This window comes from Balaenoptera borealis (assembly GCF_965194805.1).
Source record: "Balaenoptera borealis genome assembly, chromosome: X".
In the NCBI taxonomy this organism is placed as follows: domain Eukaryota; kingdom Metazoa; phylum Chordata; class Mammalia; order Artiodactyla; family Balaenopteridae; genus Balaenoptera; species Balaenoptera borealis.
In genome coordinates, this window is record NC_138881.1 from 126017935 (window position 1) to 126036595 (window position 18661).

General features: G+C 51.4%; 1 protein-coding gene and 1 long non-coding RNA gene across 2 annotated transcripts in view; one reads left to right on the forward strand and one right to left on the reverse strand.

The window, feature by feature from the left end:
• Positions 1–18661, reverse strand: part of LOC309620123 — a 424602-nt gene that overhangs the window by 239022 nt on the left and 166919 nt on the right. The gene's annotated exons all lie outside the window — the stretch shown is intronic.
• FATE1 (fetal and adult testis expressed 1) lies at positions 909–18132 on the forward strand. The gene is given in 6 exon segments (XM_082377802.1): positions 909–10215; positions 10219–10224; positions 11249–11446; positions 14680–15255; positions 15888–16004; positions 16039–18132. Coding segments are annotated over 6 exon segments (1335 nt in total). The 5' UTR covers positions 909–10128; the 3' UTR covers positions 16390–18132.

Consider the following 18661-nt stretch of genomic DNA (forward strand, 5'->3'; position numbering starts at 1 on the left):
CTTAGCCCCGAGCACTCCCAGCTGTTGGTGTGGAGTGAGGTATGGCCATGGGAAGTTGCTGGTGAAAGTTGTGCCCATCCCCAGTAATGAAAGTAATCCACCCTTTAATAGGAAAAGTCATGGCAGTGATGAGACGATGGCAGTGAAATTCAGGGCCTCTTTCAAGGCTTGAATGTGGAGGCTCAATGCCAAGAATGACAGCCAGAGGCCTTAGGTTCCATTCTTATCCCAGGCTGGCTTATTGAGTGATGCCAAGCTTCTGGAGATGCCGGCAAGTCAAATGAAGCCTCTTCAAGCAGACTCCAGCACACAGATGGGATCATGTTATGAACATAGGTTTTGAACTTCAGGCTCTTTTTGTTAGAAACTAGCACCCTAGGCAGCCACTTAGGGTCCCAGCCTAGTCCGTGCAAGGAAGCTAATACATGAGGTCTTGGGAAGGTGGGACCCCTCTTTTCACCCTTTCCCCAGACCCCATCCTGTACCACGGCCACACCCTTACAGCAGCTGGCTTGAGATCTCACAGAATGAAGGGACTGAAGGACAGTGGAGAGGAGCCACGAGCTGTGCTTGGAAATGATCAAAGCCAGCATTTATTGAGCACTTAGTGTACGCCAGGCCCTGTAGATGCATTAACTGAGATGATCCTCCCAATAAACCCGTGACATCTGAGGGAAGCAAGGCCCGAAAGGCATGCCATTTGACCAAGGCCTCCCAGGGAAGAAGTGCCGGCCTTATCATGTGAACCCCAGTCTGTCCAGATTGTCCCACCGCAGGCCACTCACATGGCATTGCTGGTCTCCTTTGGAGATCACTTTGCTTTTGTTTTCTTGTTGACTGTTCATCCTCCCAGCACACCCCCCGCCGCTTCCTGCCCAACTGTTAATTCCACAAGGGCAGGGACCATGTATAACTTTTTTTTTTCTCACCACTTCTTCCCCAGAACTCAACACAGTGCCTGGCTCACACTCAGTGTTCAATTAAATAAAATGTGTTGACTGATTTTATTCTCCAGTCATAACCCAAGCTCCTTGTATTAGTTTGCTCGGGGTGCCATAACAAAGGCCTGCAGACTGGATGGCTTAAATGACAGAAATGTATTGTTTCCCATTTCTAGAGGCTGGAAGTCTGAGATCAAGGTGTCGGCAGGGTTGGTTTCTCCTGAGGCCTCTCTCCTCGGCTTGTAGACAGCCGTCTTCTCCCTGTGTCTTCATGTGGTCTTCCCTGTGTACATGTCTCTATCTTAATCTCCTCTTCTTATAAGGACACCACTCATATTGGATCAGGGACCACCGTATTGACCTCATTTAACCTTAATTACCTCTTTAAAGATCCTACCTCTCAATATAATTGCGTTCTGAGGTACTGGAGGTCAGTACTTCAACGTATGAACTTGTGGAGGGGGGGACACAGTTCAGCCCATAACACTCTATTCATGGCAGGGGGAGTTTTTGTTGCCCCTTCTCCCAACCCTGAGCACATCATACACACTCTGGAAAAGCTTGTGGGTGGACATCATGACTTCTCTGAGATGCCGACAAAGACAGGGGCACCTTGCCGTTCTCAAACCGTGCGCCAGAGCAGATTCTTACTTGCCACAGATGGATGGGCCTGGGACAGCTGCTGAAGGTCCCCACAGGGCAGGTGGGGTTGGGAGAGGCGAAGTGGGCTTCAGAATGGTTTTCCCAGGGTCCCTCTGTGGAGAGTGATGGGAGAACCCAAAGCCTGAAGAACAGACAAAATATTTGTGCCCTCTCAAATTTTTTTAATAGACAAAACATGTTGTTTTCATGAATCACAAGCCTAGCAGCTCCAGTAACAGTGGCTTTCAACAATTTCTCTGAAGCGCTCAAACTGTGTGATGGATTCAGTTTCACCGGGCTTTATGTGCTATAAAAATAGAGGCTATAGAGGCTGGGTAACATTCATATCAGGCTGGTTACACTTAATCACAGAAGCACAGTGGGTGGGCTGGTTGATGCCAGCATCCCAGAGTCCTAGAGTCCTGGGGCTGACCGGGCATAGAGGGAGGGGTGCTGGCAGAGCACTGTGTCCCCCAACCTGGGGGTGTCCCTGCTTCTACCCAGGACATGGGGCTCTGGAAGGGCCCTACCTGTTTGGAGCTCTGGGCCTAGCTTGGTCGGGGAGGCATGAGACAAGCCATAGCCACAGAGCATGTGGAACTTTCTGCTAGGTTGGAGCGGGGGGCTGCCAGAGAAAGCCTTCCTGAAGAAGCCATAGCCAATCTAAAGCTTGAAGGATGAGTAGAAATCAGTCAGGCAAAAAGAATAGAAGACAATTAAACCAGGCAGAGGGAGAACATGTGAAGAGGCCTGGAGGCCAGCAAGGCCATCATGTTTTTAAGGCAACAGAAGAAGCCAGGGTAGCAGAAGGGGAAAGACTTGTGCAAGATGAGACTGGAAAAGGTAGAGGGAAGTCAGTCCATGTAGGGCTCCCTAGGCCACACTCAGTATTGTAGTCTTTATTGGTAGTGGGAGCAAGAGGCCATGACCACGCCTATTATATTGGCAACAATCTCTCTGCCTGCTGTATGGAGAACGGGCTCAACAGGATCAAAGAGATAAGGTAGGAGGCTATGGCAGTCATCCAGGCAAGAGATGGTGATGGGATTGGCCAGGTTGGTGAGAGAGGAGACAGACAGAAGTAAACCACGGAGAAGGTGTTTCCTCAAACACCGAATTACATGTTTAAGAGGTTGTATGAGGGTTCTCCAGACACAGAACCCATATGAGATATATTGATAGATATCGAGATATAAATATATATCTCTATAGATATCTATCTCTATATAGATATAGAGATAGAGATAGAAAGAGATTGATGTATTGTAAGGAATCACCTCAGGCAATTGCAGTTATGGAGCCTCTGCTGGCTGGAGTCCCAGGAAAGCCAGTGGCGTGAGTTCCAGTTCAAAGGCAGGGGAAGATCAATGTACCAGCTGAAGTAGTCAGAGACAGGGGCAGAGGAAGCAAATTTCCCCTTCTTCTGCCTTTTGGTTCTATTCATAGCCCTTAATGGATTGTATGATGCCCACTTACGTTGGGGAAGGCCATGTGCATTACTCAGTTCACCAAGTCAGATGTCGATATCACCCGGAGCACCAGCACAGACACATCCAGAAATCATGTTTAGCTAAATATCGGGGCACCCTGTAGCCCAGTCAAGTTGACACAAAAAATTAACCATCACAGAAGGAACAGAACCATGCATAGTCACTGACTGGGTTGGGAGGGGGTTGGGAGGAGTCCCACATGACTCTCAGCTCTGGGGGCTCAGACAGTGGGTTAGATGGTGGGACCATTCTCCACGAAGGTAGGATAGGTTCACTTCCACTGGAGGAAGAGTAGGCTGCGGGGAGGACGTTGAGTGTGTGGTGTGGAGTGTGTCTGAGGGGAACTAAGAGGGAGGACTAGGCTGAAGCAGCAGGTAGCAGAGTCATTTGTGTTACCACGAAGATGCTAAATGAAGTCTGGGTACGGGCCCAGCAGGCCACGACAGACGTCAGACAGGCAGGGGGAAACCACTGGAGTATAGAGTCCTGGAAAGCGGGGGAGGAGAGGGTTTCTAGCAGAAGAGACAGGACAATGATACGAAATGCATCCAGGAAATCAAGTAAGATGAGTGAGGTGGGTCCATTGGATCGGGATGCCAGGAGGTCATTGGTGACCTTGGCCTGGGGCACTTTCAGTTGCGTAGTAAGCCAGACTCGAGTGAGGGGAGGAATATCTGGGAGGTAAAAGAGTGGAGACAGAGTCTGTGGTGGGGGCAACACTTTCCAGGAGTTGAGAAAGGACAGTAGCATGAGTGAGACCAAACACCATGGGAGGACAGTTGGGGTTTTTTATGTTTGTTTGTTAGTTTACCATTCAGGTCATTTTTATTCAACAATTGATGAGTTCCTACCACGAGTCAGGCAGTGCACTAAGTGCAGGGGCGACAGAGAGAGGTGAGCAAAGCCCACAAGGTCTCTGCCCTCATGGAACTGCTATCCTAGTGCTGAGAAAGATGTGGCAATGTTTCTGGGCTGAAGAGAGTCACCCTGGTGAGGGGAGTAGCCGAAGGCCCAGGAGGATGCAGAGATAGGTCACTGATAGAACTGAAGCCAGGGCCCAAGCTCGAGGGCCACCAGCTCTGCCAGCAGCGGACAGTTCATCCTTTGAAAAGAACAAGCAGTACGGTCTTGAGGACGGTGTGCAAATCCCGCAGCAGCAGCTTCAAGCTCGAACTCTGCTAGGAGCTGAGTGCCTCACATTCCGTGGCCCCTTCCCCACTGTATTCAGGTGGGATCACAAGCCACATTGCCTAGGGCCACACAGCCAGGAAATGAGGAGCCACGTGGGAGGGGTGGAGGAGAGCAGCCAGACTGCTGGCCCCGTCTTCCAAGAGTGAAGGGCAGGGCAGAGTGGGTCAGGGGCTAGAGGATGTTTGCTGGAACTCTCTTGAGCCACTTCCTCCCTCAGACCTCCTCCTGTTCCCACAAAGACCCTGGGTGGCCAGTCTGAAGACATGGGTTTGCATCTAAGCCCCGCCACTGAACTGCTAAGTGAACTGGCTCACATCCCGGCCCTCCATGGGCTCCAAATTGTCGATCTGTAAAATGCGGAGTACTGGGAAGAGGATCGGCTTCGTGGATGGGAGAGCTTGTCGTTAGTTTACCGGGACTGTTTCTCACTCACCCAGGGCGCTCCTCTCTGTGCCTTCCTCCAGATCAGAGGGGCTGCGGCTGCGTGTGCTTTTGAGCAGCTCAGCGTCTGCACCTGTACAACACTTTTCCCACCTCTTCGTTACTGTTGGACATTTTCCTTTGGCCCCCGACTCTCTTGAATTTTTTTTTTTGACTCTCTTGAATTTTACGTACACGTCACATTTCAGTCATTGGTTATGGAGACAATTGAAAGCAGATGCAGTGCTCTATGAGGAATCACCTGGCAGGCAAAGCCGAGGACTCTGCAAGGTCACCTTATCCAATCCCATTCCTGGGGAATCAGGAGAGAGGTCCTTCCCCACCCACGACAAGGGTTCCCTGCACCAGAGACACAGTTGACCCATAGGCAAGTGCCTATGCCCTCCGGGTTCCAGAATCTACTGCCAGCTTTGTGTGGAAGGGATTCGTGGGCCAACGGAGAGACAGGAAGGAAGAAGGAACAGCGCAGGCAGCAGCTGCTACACCGAGGTGGGGTGGGGTCTGGGGACAGACGGCAGGTTTCCTGTCATCATGCTTCGCTCTTGTGGGGCATCCAAAGTTATCCCTCGGGCCATCAGCCAGCAACAATCACCCTAAACTAGGTGGTTGCAGCTCCCCCTGCCTTGTCCAGGCAGCTGCTCGTCACAGGGGGAACCTTTAATAGCTGATCTGAAGGGACCCAGAGCATCTCAGCAGCACGGTTCTGCCGGTAGGCTTGTCAGCCAGATCTGGGGCTGTGTCAATGTCTTTAACTCACTTCTGCTGGAGCTGCTCCCTCCCAGACCGGACCAGAGTTCGGGAGGCGTGACCAGCATTTCCACTCAAAGCACGGAAGACTTTTCTATCAACCTGAGTCCCCTGGGAAGGCAAAGCTCTAGGGAGCACCCACCACACTCCCAGGGAAGCAGAATGTGGCGGGATTAAGGGCAGGACCGCCACAAAACAATCCCCTGCTACTGTCGCCACAGACCCATGGCCTTCTGGCCCATCTGTTTCTATCTGCCCTGGAGAGCAGGAACTCCGCGAGGATGGGGACCTCGTCCCTAGCCCCAGCGCCTGGCACCCAGCAGTCTTGATTCAAGGTGGTCATTCTGGATGAGAGAAGCCCACATGTGGAAAGCGAGGAGCTTCCTGTAGCCTCCTGCTGATGGCCCTGTCCTCAGGAGGGGTGGGTTCCAAGGGCTCCCCAGGTGGCCCTGCCGCTTATTTCCCTCTCTCTGCTCATGATGTGGCCCTCTTTCCCTGGGCCAGCTATAGTCCCTGGCGTTTGCTTTCTGTCCTTCCTGTCTTTTTAAGGAATGGAAGGACAGCTGCCAGGCTCTGTGAGTCCCCCTTCCCTTTCCCCTCTGTCTTGGGGAGGGCCCTGGGGCTCCAGGGATGACCTCAGTACCAGCTGCTTCCAGAAGCAGGAAGCAGAATTGTTTACAGGTTCCTAAGTTTCATTAGCAAGTAGAGAGGAAGCTCCCAGATGCTTGGAAGATCTGGGTTTGCAGCCAAACTCAGGCTCACTTACTGGGGCTTGAGACTAGCTGCCTGAGACTGTGCTGTGAACAGAGCTGGGGGGCAGCAGACCATCGCGCCCACTAGCTTTGAAAGGCCTCTTCCATAGAACCCCAACATAAGAAAGTGATAAAAACAGCACTGCACTGGGTGAAGAGAGGCTGGAATAGCCCTAACACACTTCCCTGAAACCATGAAACAGTTGGAAACTAGATTTTAGCCCAATCTTCCATGTGAGATGGGAAACAGCCTCAGAGCAGAGGAAGCAATTTGCCTAAGATGCCCCAGTGTCAGAGGTAGGAGACACTCCCAGGTGTACTGCCCCCGGGCCTGGGTTCCCTCTACCTCCCTCTTGTGCTTGCAAGGGAAGTGGGAGCAGGTAGCAGACATGGCTATGAGACCTCAAGCCGGTCAGGAGTCTGAGTAGAGTGCGTGGCTGGCTGAACAGCTGGGAGAGGCCAGTGGTTGGAAGGTATTGGTGGAGGCAAGTGGTCAGGCAGGCGGACAGACAGACAGACAGACACAAGACGAGGGCAGACAGGCAGACAGGCAGGCAACAGCCCAAGGTGAACACTTGCTCTGTGGGGAGGAGGGGGCTGGATGCCCTCTAGATTTCAGCACAAACTTGCATGCAATTAACTGGGTTTGTTTGGTCCCCAGTGAAGGCTCTAAGCTCACGATCACCTTTAGGGAAAAAGATGATATGTTTTCTTTGGAGATGCTTAGCTTGAAGGGAGGGAGAGCTTTCGCCCCCATCCCTTTCTGTTAATAAAACAGCTCTTATTTTAATAAAGATTCAAGCCCTCCAGCAGACAGTTCAGAGGAAAGAAATACAGAAGATCAATAAACATATGAAAAAATGCTCAGGTTTATTCATAATTAAAGCAATATAAATTAAAACAACAATGAGATAGAGATCATTTTTCACCCATCACAATGATGCCTTTTAGAAAGTTTCATAATACCTTCTATTGACAAGCCTGTGAAGAAACCAGCACTTTCTTCCCCTTGGTGAGGTCCCCCTTGGTGCAGCCTCTTCAGAGGGGACAATGTCAATATTGGTCAAAATTGTCAGCACACGTACTCTAGAACCCCACAATTCCACCTCTAGGCACCAGCTCTACAAAAACATGTAGACACATGTGCAAAGAGGCATGTCCAGGAATGTTCCCCGCTACATTGTTTATAAAAGCAAAAGGCTCTAGACACCCCAGATGTCCACGAGCATGTGAATAAACAGGGGTGCAGCCGTGCAGCAAAATACCGTACTGTGTTCAAATGACGTGAGGTAGATTTGTTCTGACAAGGGAGATCCCCAAGGCACATTGTTCACTTCAAAAAGTAAGTTTCAGAACAGCACGTACCTCAAATGTATGATCTCATTTATGTAAAACACTGCAAACATATACACACACACATCTAAGCCAGATGTTCTCTGCACCACTCCCCCCCACTCCCAGAGTCATCTGTCTAACCTCCATGTGGGGAAGACCTTCGGGCTCCCTGGCTCTCTTCTCTGGGAGCCTTCCACTGGGGTTTAGGTCTGTTCAGCCCACCACTCACACTTGGCCATGGACCATCCTCCTGGCCCCCGCAAGACTTGGAAGATCACTCTGCACCCACGGTGCTCTAGCTCTTCGAACCCCTGAGGTTGTCACACCAGACAGTGGGGGATTTGGGGAGTGTTTGGAGTAAGAGTTTGGGGCAATTTCAGAAAGAAATTATGGTGTTGGAGAGAAAAGTTTAGCGTGCTAGAGAGACATGGCAAGGGGCAAGTTCAAAGTCACACAGCGAATTTAGTCTCCCACAGCCCAGCCATCCTTGGTGCCCAATTCAAGAGAGGCAGACAGGCTAAGGTGGTGAAATACCAGGGTTTCTGGGTGGCATTGGGGGCCCTAGGGATTGGGAAGGAAGTGTCCCCACCCTCTCTGCTTGGCTTTAGGTGGTGGGGTCCTTTGCCACCAGGGGTCAGTTCTGCATACACCTGGACCCAGTGACCCAGGGCCCAGGAAGCCCCAACTGGTCAAGGCCAGTTGGTAGTCAGAGGGGAATCTGATCTGAGGTCAGTAGCGCAAGGTCATGCCCATACCTATCCAGCTGACTTGACTGCTCTCACAATCAGCCACCCTGTAGGGAGGGGACTATAAGTTCCATCCATCGTCCAATGGGGAGACTGAGGCCCAAAGACTTGTTCAAGGTCAAATCTTGAACTCATGTGGAGGATGGGCAGGACATAGGGTTGTCAGCTAAAATACAGGGTACCCAGTTAAATGTGAATGTCGGATAAACCATGGATAAATTTTTAGTGTAGGTAAGTCCCAAATACTGTATACTTACACTAAAACATTATTTGCTGTTTATTTGAAATTGAAATTCAGTTGGCATCCTATATTTTTATCTGTTCAGTCTGGCAACCCTGGCCTGCCTGAGACCCACTGGCTCCTGCTTCCCGGGCTCCTGAGTCCCACAGAGCACACTTCTCTGCTCCTGAGGTGGCCCTCCAGAAAGCTCGGATTTCATTGCAGCTGCTCTCCTGGAGCTGGAAAGGGCTTCTCCCAGGGTCCTCAGGAATGCAGGCAGGGCCTTTGTCAGCTCTGCTCCGGACAGCTTGTTCCCAGAGCTGGACAGGTGGGGCCAGGGAGGGGGTCGGGCAGCCCACATCGTGCCACCCTCTCTAAGCGAGCCCCGCCCCTCCCCTTCCTCTCCTTCGCCCCTTTCCTTCCTCCCTTCCTCTTCCCCTCCCCCCTTTCCTCCTCTCCCTCCCACCTGGTCCCAGCTGTGCTTGCTTTCTTTTGCAAATAGCCTCCTCTTCCCCAGGGGCGCTGGGGCTGTTCCCAAGAGCTGAGGGTTCACCTTTGGTGCTTGTATGAGTCTGGGTTGTCCAGAGAAATGGAACCAATAGGATGTATGTGTATGTATATAAATGTGCATATATATGTGCGTGTGTAGAGAAAAATTTATTTTAAGAAATTGGCTCATGCCACTGTGGGGCTAGCAAGGCCAAAATTTGCAGGGCAGTTCAGCAGGTTGGAATGTTAGGGAGGGGTTGATGCTGCAGTCTTGAGCAGAATTTGTTCTCTGGGAAACCTCAGTCTTTGCTCTTAATGCCTTCAACTGATTGGAAGAGGCCCACCCACATTATCAAGGATTCATAATGTCCTTTACTTAAAGTCCACCGATTGTAGATATTAACAACAGCTACAAAATGCCTTGATAACAACACCTAGACTAGTGCTTGATGGAATAACTGGGGGCCTTAGGCTAGCCAAGTGGACACATAAGCCTGACCCTCACAGAGGTTTAATCAGTAGGGAAGCTGAGGGAGAATTTGAACTTAGGCCGGGGGATGCAGGGCTGGGGACACTTGGGGCTTCAGTGGCTGTAGGCAGGTCCCTCTTCTCCTGCCCGTCCCTCCTTTGGTTCTCATGGCTCTTGTCCAGGCTGACCCAGGGCTTCGAAAAGCCATGCCCCCTGCCTGGCTAATAATCCAGAGCTGGGCTTGCGGAAGCCATGACGGGGTCTAACCCTGCTTTGGCCGCTGACTGACTCTGGAGTCCTGTGCCAGTCTGCCTCTATCTAGAAATGACGCCGGGTGGAGCCTACTTGCCCCCCAGTGGGGTCAAATCAGATGACCCGAGAGCCAGGGCAGTTCTCACAGGCAAAGGTTCCGAGCCTTATCACTTCTCCTAAGTTGCTTACAGAGTAGCGGGGGAGAAAGCCTCGAACCCAGCCAGCAAGATACAGCAGGAACAGAAGGTGCTGGGTCCAAGGCTTGAGCCCAGAGAGGGAGTCTGGCTCCACCCCCACGTCCAGGTGTATCTTCGTTGAGCTCCTACCCCTCAAAGAGCTGATTTGCCAAGTGTCTCCTCTGTGCCCTGCTCCCTGTGCATTCTTGGCCACAGCTTACAAGCGAACAACTGGTTATGATGGCAGGAGGACCCCCGAACATCAAAGAAGACATAGAAATGTCCACGGCTGAAGAGCTGGTTCCTGGAAGCCAAGGGCATAGCTAAGAGCACGTGATCCCAGCAAGTTAGGCTCCCCTGTAATGTCCCTTTCCTTGGGTGTCTGCACCTGTGCATGTGTGTTGAAAAACGTGTCGGTGTGGCTAGGCACACACTCATATATGCATGTATGTGTGTTTGCATGTATGTGTGATACATGTGTGTGTCTGTGCCTTGGTGTGCCTACACATATATTTGTGGTTTGAGTGACAGGGGAGTTGGGGAGAAAGGGATTGATGATGTGAGCATTTTGTAGTCTGTGAGGGAGGAGGTTGTGACCAACATCCCGCCCCCCGCCCCCCGCATCCAAGCCACCAGTGTGTCTATTGGAAAACATTCAGAAAGCTCAATTTATAAGATCAATCAAATCAACTCTCTCTCCTAACCCTCCAAAGCCTTCTTCTGCCCCTTAGAGTAAAATCCAAACTCCTTATGATGATCTACAATATCCAAACAAGATCATCTCTTCAATAGACTTCCTGCTGTGGCATGCTGACCCACTCCACTGTGCCTTTATGCCTGTCCTTATAACACCCCAAGAGTGTTTCTTCTTCACAGCCTTTGTGCAATGTGTTCCCTCTGCCTGGAATGCTCTTTCCCCAGATTTTCCATGGCTGGACTCTTTTTCTCTTTCAGGTCTCTGCCTCAATATTGTTTCTGACTTTTCTAGAAGTAATCCCTTCCTTCTGTCTTGTTATCCTGTTTTTATCGTTTTGGGAGCATGTATGTCTTGATCTGAATCTACACTGGTGGACTATTTTCTGCCCCCTCCCCCATTCTCTCTACCCAGAGATGGTCAGTTTCTTGATTGTTGCGATCTTGTCTCTTGGGCCTTGCTGGCTTTTTAATAAGCTAGCCCAGATATTGACACCCAGATATTGACACTCAGTCAATACTTGCTACATTTTGAATAGACGAAGAAACTGAGACCTGGGATTAGCCAGTAGACATCAGTGAATGGGTGTTGAGTGATTCCTAAGAAGTTGGGAGACCCTATCCTTTTTCTGGTGTGTTCTGTGCCCATGAAGCCTTGGTATAGCCTCTGTGGGTGTTCCTGGGTCCTCTGTTCTTCACCCTAGAAATGAAGGAGCGTGGATCCCAGTCCCTGGGTGTTTCTCAGCGGCAACAGAAGTTGGATCTAAAGGCTGCTGGCTCTGCTGCGGTTTGGAATATGGCTGCAACCTGGTCCAAGAAAGTGGTACTGTGTGGGGCCCTTGGAACTTGGTGGCTGGGCTGGGTTTGGGAGTACCAGCTCTAGTCTGAAGATGGTAGGTCGAGCAGGGCCAGATGTTGACTTTGGGGGAAGGACGAAGCTCCTGTGTACTAGGCAGGCAAACGAGGACAGCGAGGTCCAGCAAGAGGTCAGGGCCATGATTTATTTGGCTGGCAGTTCAACCTAGAGTCCAGAATGCCTGAAGCACACATTGCTTGGGGAGTGCATATATACTTTACTGTACAAAAGTCCAGGGTGTGTGAAATGACACTTTCTTTTATTAATAAATGAATAAATATATCTATGTTTATATATGTACATCTATATATGTATATTTTCTCTATATATCTATATTTTATATCTATTTCTATATATAATTATTTATTTCTACATAAAATATATAAAAATAATTTTATATAACTATATATAAATATGTAAATATAGATATACATATAAATATATCTATATTTATATCTTAGGGCTGGGACAAGAGTAAGGCAAGTGAAATTCATATGCTCCCTGGTTATTAAGAAATCCAGTCAATTGAATCTGAGTATATTGTGGCCAGTCCTTTAAGCTACATTCAATTTGAGTGAGGGAATGTTCTAGAAAAAAATGGTGGCTATACTGTTGCAAAGGTTACCAGGGAAAGGCAACCGGGCTGGACAGGAGGGAGAACTGATGTTCTAGAAAATCACCTGACTTCCATTGTTCTGTAATGAATCTTTTAAGCTACACTCACCATCTGAAGGAATGTTCTAGAGAAAATGGTGGCCACGTTGTTGCATAAAATACTGTGGAAAGGCAGCCATCTTGGGGAGGAGGGAGACCTGACTGTTCTAGGAAACTACTTGAGTCTGGTAGTTCTGTGGCTGATTCTGCTAGCTACATTCACCTTGAATGAGGGCAAGTTGCAGAAACATGGTTGTTTTACTGTTGCAAATGTTACTGGGGAAAGGCAACCCCTCCTGAGAGGAGGGAGACCTGACTGTTCTAGGGGATGTTACAATAAATGCTGATATGGTTCCACCCCCAATGAATAAAGAGAAAGAGAGCTCTCAGGTCACAGACCTCCTGGGAATGAAAATAAGCCAGAAATATTGAACTGGATTCATGTGTCCTAAGGCTGAACTCAAATCAAGATGCTCCAGCAGGTCAGGTTCATGCCCTGACACTGACATGGGAGGTGGAGGTACTAGGGGGATTTAATTAACCTCTGAATTAATTAAAGTTACCTCTTAGGACCAGAGGAGTCCACCTTTAAAAACTAGAGTCCTTATATTGAATTTAGAAATTAAGTTTAGACATTTAGAATTAAATTTCTCAATTCTACTTATTTACTCATTATTTATGTTTGAGTAAAAAAGTTGATGGAACTCTTATTGCCTCTGAGAGAACCGCAACCTGAAAGAACAAAAAATTCATAATACTGTTCTGTTCATTGGGGGAAAAAAATGTAGTGTGCCTTAAAAAGTGCATGAAGATAAAAATAACAGTTTTGGAAATAATTAACAGAGGGAAGCTGGGACTTGCTGCAGTTCATAGATTTTCCTAATCTCCATCAAATGTAAATAAAAATCTGATGTTTTACAGTGTATATAATTCTAAGTAGAGGGTTTCTAAAATTAAAAGCAAAAGAGTAAAAACACAACTCTTTTTGGACAGTTAGACCTGTCATCTGATGGATGATCATAAGTTATCATTGAGCTTACAAGTGTTGTTAAATTAATTCTTATGATATTGATGTGTTAAAATATATTATCTCAAACAAACAAACGAGCAAGCACACCCCAGTCACTGATCCTTATTTTGCCTTCAACTCTCGCAAAAAGCTTTTTCTCCTTCTGATCCCAAGATATAGGAAAATCAAGGGGATAGTGTGGAAATTGTTCTAGGAGAAAACTCTCCATCTAATTCCCCATTATAGTCCTGGAGTCTTGTTGACATGCACTGTCCTTTTAATGCTATTTCTGAGATGTCTTAGGAAGAAGAAGAAGAAGAGGGAGAAGAAGGAGGAGGAGGGGGAGGAGGAGGAGGGGGAGAGGAGGGGGAGGGGGAGGAGGAGGGGAGGGGGAGGGGGAGGAGAAGAAGAAGGAGGTGAAGAAGAGGAGGGGGAAGAAGAAAATAAAATAGTGTGGCTCTGAAGTACTACTGTTCACACACACACACAAAAAATCATACAAATATCTGTGTGCACTTTTGAGAAAAAGAAATGTTGTCCTATCACAACAAATGGAGCATGGTGGCAAAGTTCCTATGAAAATCCTTTAGAATCCTTTAGACAGAAAATGTTCACCTTGCACTTTAACATTTTCTAAGGAACAGAGGAGGGCTGCAGGTCTTTCTCAGGTGACAGGTGAGCCTTACTTGTCTATTGCCTTCTAAGAATGAGGCAAATAGAAGAGGCAGCCCAGAACGCCGAGTCTGGGTGAGGCCTGTCAGATGGCAGGTTCTGCTTTGTCTGTCCTGCCCGGTATCCTTAAGCACTGCAATTCATAGGGTCCTACTTTGAGGCACCATCACCTCCGCTTTCCCACTCATTTAGTTCAGGTTTGGGCTTGAGGGTAGGTGCCCGGCTGCCTACCAGATGGGATGAGAGCCGTGGGTGACTGTTCCATGTCCAGACCTTCAGTTAGTGCCCCTGTTTTCCACCTCAGTCCTCCTCCACCCTAGTGGCCCTGCAGACTCCAGGTCTGGGTCCCCTCGGAGGGCTGCCGGGAAGGGAGCTTCCTGCTCAGCTCTCCCCATTTGCTTCCAAGAGCCACGAGCCAAGCAGAGGCCTGCTTTGCTGGGTTTCTTTATCGGCACTTTCTGAATTCCACAATCTTGTTGAGCGCTTTCATTCTTCATTGCCTCTCCCGTTATCTTGTTTCTTACGGGTTTATACTATTTTCCTGTCTTTGCTGTCACTTTAATGGAGTCTTAGGTGGAAGCAGTGTCAAAAAGAAGAGGCATGATAGTGTCATGGTTAAGAGCACAGCCTCTGGAGTGAAACGTCCTGGGTTCAATGACTGCTCTGCTACTTACCAGCTGCGTGACTTGGGCAAGTTATTTGCCCTCTGCGTCTCAGTTTTCCTATCTTTCAAAATGAAGTGATAGTGATACCCCTTTCGAAAGGTCATGATGACGATTTAATGACTTGGTATTGGCAAGTGCTTAGAGGATGGTCTCTGGCATGTGGTAAGTGTGTGTTAAACAAGCAGCTGGTGAAATAGTTCCTCCTGCACTGGAATCCTAGAGCTGAGATTTGACCCCAGGCAGGTCAGACATATTCTGTTCCTCTGGCCCACACTGGCTCTTCAAGGCATGAGACCCCTCTGACCCCAGAGCTCTGGGCCAGAGACCCCCAGTCCCAGGAGTCATTAGCAGATGGATCAAAACGAAGGCTGCGGGGATTACTGGGCTCGCCCTGGTTTCCCAGTAGCCAGGGTTCTCTCCTGAGCTCTGGCGCTTCCTGTGTGCCCTTGGGAACTGTGGTCACCTCGCTGGGCCTCAATTCACTTGGTTCTGAAAGTGAGGTCTTCCTCCCCCCTTCAGTGCTTGCTCAGGCTCAGCCGATGTGTGCGGGTCACAGTGCTGGCAGAGGACAGCTACCCGGGAAGGGGAGGACTGCAGGCCGACAGACTCTCTGTCCAGAGAAGCTGGACGCTGTCCCCACCTTACCCTCCTGCCTTCATGGCCCTCCTGTGCATCCTGGCAGGCCCGGCCTGGGACCACCGGAAGCTCTGAGTCTCTGTCTTTTCTTCCTTCCCAGCAACCCGGAGGCAGATATGGTCGCTGAGATCGGCCTGGAAGAGCTAAATGGACTGGAGATGGAGGTCATGAGAAGACAGGTGAGTGTCCAGGACCCACTTGGAGGGTGGAGGCAGAATCATGGTGTCTTGGGGTGGCCTTGAGGATGCGCAGCCTCTCCAATCATCTTACCTTCTAGCACTGGAGGCGAAGTTGGGCTCGCCTCCCCTTCCTTGCAGCCGTCTTGGCTCGTGTCCTATTTTGACGCCCGGCCTCAACCCTGTCTCTCTCCCTGAGATGCGGGAAGGGAGAAGGGGAGGAGAAAAGGAGGAGGAAGAGGGGACGTCAGAGGATAGGAGAAGTCTATGCAGAGAGAGCAGGCCAAGAGGTCTGAGCGAGGGGTCGCCTTCATTCAGACAAAAGTCCAGGTCTCCTCAGGAAGAGACCCCAGCAGGCATGGGCGTGGGCATGGAGGGGCACCTTGGCTGGTGGCCCTCTCTGGCCCCTGCGTGTCACCCCATCCTGGGGCCCTCCCTCTGGTGCTGCTGTCCCCATACCTTTCCCGGCTCCCCCCGGCACAGCTGGGACGGGCTGGCTTCTTCCGGACAACGGGAAGGACACCAAGGTCGGGGCGAGGCGGCCGGGCCTGAGACCACAGGCAGCCCAGCCCCGGGGTCCCTCTGGGCCCACCCCAAGCCCCTGGTCTCAGCTGCTCTGCTTTCTTCTTGCCCAGAGACACTTTGGCCTCCCAAAGGGCAGCAGAGGCCCTTCCTGTGCTAACGTCCTACTTTTCCCCCCCACCGGTGTGCCGTGGGGTTCCCCGGAAGAGACTTGCTCACTGCCAGCTCCGGTCCCTCTGCAGCTGCACGTGATCACCGGGTGCCACCTGGCACCACAGGGAAGCCGTTTTCTTCACCATGCTGTTGTTCACCGGCATCGCCAACCTCTGGCTGTGCAGCTGGAGCCCTTCCCTCCTCCCCGTCTTCCCTCCTCTCCCTCGGCCAGCCCTGCCCAACCTCCTTCCAACTCTCAGCAGCCATCAGCAGCATCAGGGCCATTTCCCAACTCTGCCGGAGGGAAGCCCTAGCTGCTGGAAGGCGGAGGAAGTGTGGAATTCCAAAGGTCTGAATGGGCTGAGATGCAGCCCCTTTGGAGCGCGAGGAGGGTGGCTTCCTGTCCCCACAGTAACACCAGTGGGAGGTGCTTCCTGCTTGCCTGTCAGGGCTCCATGGTGACCATCTTAGAGCTAGACCTTGCCTCCGGGCCTCAGTGTCCCTTCTGTTCCATCCTATGCAGGGGCTTGGCTGCGTCTTCCCCGTTTTCTTCAATGTTGTGCGCAGGGCTCTGCGCAGAGAATGTTCTCAATAAAAGTTCAGTGATAGCAGCAAACACTGGTGGCTGAGCTTCTTGCACCCGGGACTCACGTGGGGACAGCCCCTCTAGACAATGACCTTGGTTCCCTCTTCCCAGCCCCTCCTCCCTCCCCGTCGCCAGCCCGGCCGGGGGCCTCCTGAGGGGCAGGGTTTGGCAAGGTCCTTCCTGTGCAGCTCCCACCAGCGACAGCTTATGGTGAAGCGGTTCCGCAGCAGTAGCTTGTCCTGGTCGGGTGTTACGGGAACTCAATCAGAGGAATCTCCTGGACAGGAACAGAAACTTTTCCATTTGTTCGGGAGGAAATTGAGTCCCAGAGAGGGGAAACATGGCCCCGGGGTCATCTAGCAAGACCGAGACAGGGTTGGGTCTAGGATGGGGTCTCCTGAACCCATCTAGGGTCTAGGACTCAGCCTGCCTCCTACAGACTGGTTGGGGACCAGCCCTGACTCGGCTCTGGAGGCTGGATGGGAGGCCACACAGAGGGCCTTTGCACCCTTCTCCCCTGTGTCCACAGCCCTTTAACATTCACCTCATACAGGACAGATTGCTGGGTAGGGCAGTGGAACTTGGCCTAAGAGGGCACGAGTGTCACTGCTTGGGGCCTGGCCTCAGGGCAAATGTACTGGGCTGCAGGAGGCCTCCAGAAGAGCTACTGCTCTTTCCCTGGGACCAAAGGATAAACACACATTTCTCGGGGGCAAGGACCTAGATCATTACATTGTCATTGGCTTTAGTGGCTAAACGGACCTTACCCAAGCCCCCAAGTGTCTGTCAAGGCTTCTCCATCTATAAAGGTGAGAGAGTTAGTTACTAGATATAAACTAAACATGACCCTGTGTGTGTGTGTGTGTGTGTGTGTGTGTGTGAGAGAGAGAGAGAGAGAGAGAGAAAGAGAGCACAAGTGAGGAGGGATGGTGAGAGGGAGAGAGACTGAGTCCTTGAGCCTGCTCTGCCCCTGCCCCGCCCCTCTCTGGCCCTCAGTGGGACCCACACAATGAGGGAGTTCCTGAGCCTCCGGGGCCCGTGGTACTTCTGGGAGCAGGGCGTGGGTCTCCTGTCAGCCTTGTGCCGTCCACGCACATGGCTGCTGGAGCTCGGGCTCTGCTGAGAGCAGAAGCAAGAACATTTGGTGAAGAAACAGTTGGAAGATTCCCTCTCTGGTCCCAGAGAAGAGAGGGTACTGGGGTGCCAGAGGAAGACCCCTGCAGAATGGGGAGAAGGCAGTGCCCGGACACAAGTGCTTCTAGTCAGGAGAGCCAAGAGGCCCAGGGAGGACCCTGCCAAACGGGCCCTGGAGCCCCAGGAATCCCCTGAGGACCTGGAGGAAGGCCGGGCTGCCTCTTTGCAGGCCACCCGTCCACCGCCCGCCCTCAGGTGCCTCTCCTGAAGCTGCTCCTTTCTTCTGCTCTGACCGGGCCATGCAGGAGCGCTCAGAGGAAGGGAAGACCACTGCGGGGCTGGGCAAGGTCTACCCTCTGGGACGTGGGAGTGCGTGTGTGTGAGCGGGCACAGACATGTTTGCAGGAAAAGTCTGCTTGAAAATATGTTGTGAAACAAAGGTTCACCCTTGGGAGCACTGTAGCTGAGGTGCAAACAAACAGTGTGGAGGCCCCTGGAGAAACGCCTCCCGGGCTGAGTGAGCAAAGGTGGAGCCCTGGCCTGGGCCCCGGCTGCCCCGCCACCCCTGTGCTGCGACTGCTCGCTGCTCCTAGCCCTGCCTGCCCGCTCCAGCCCCAGAGGCCTCCGGAGGGCGGAGCCGGAGCTGCTCCAGGCTGGCTCCTCCGCGGGGCTCCACGTGTGCCTGCCCCCCCGCCCCCCCCACAGTCCACCTGGAGCATCTGTCCCCTTGATGCCATTTCCCTGCCAAGCTGCTCTGGCCTTGCCCAAGCGCTTCAGCATGAGCCCAACCCTTCTCCCAATAAGCCTTGAACTTCCTCACGGACAAGCTGGACCTGCGGGGGAGGGGAGGGACTCATTCATAGGTGGGGTAGGGGAGGGGCTTCTCGGCAGCATGTTGTTTAGCGCCCCTCTGTGAAACTTCCCATGGGTTGCCCAGGCTTGGTGTAGCGGCCATTCCCCCTCTGGATCAGGAGCTGCTTGAGGGGCAGGGCAACCTTCCATTGCCTTCTGCCC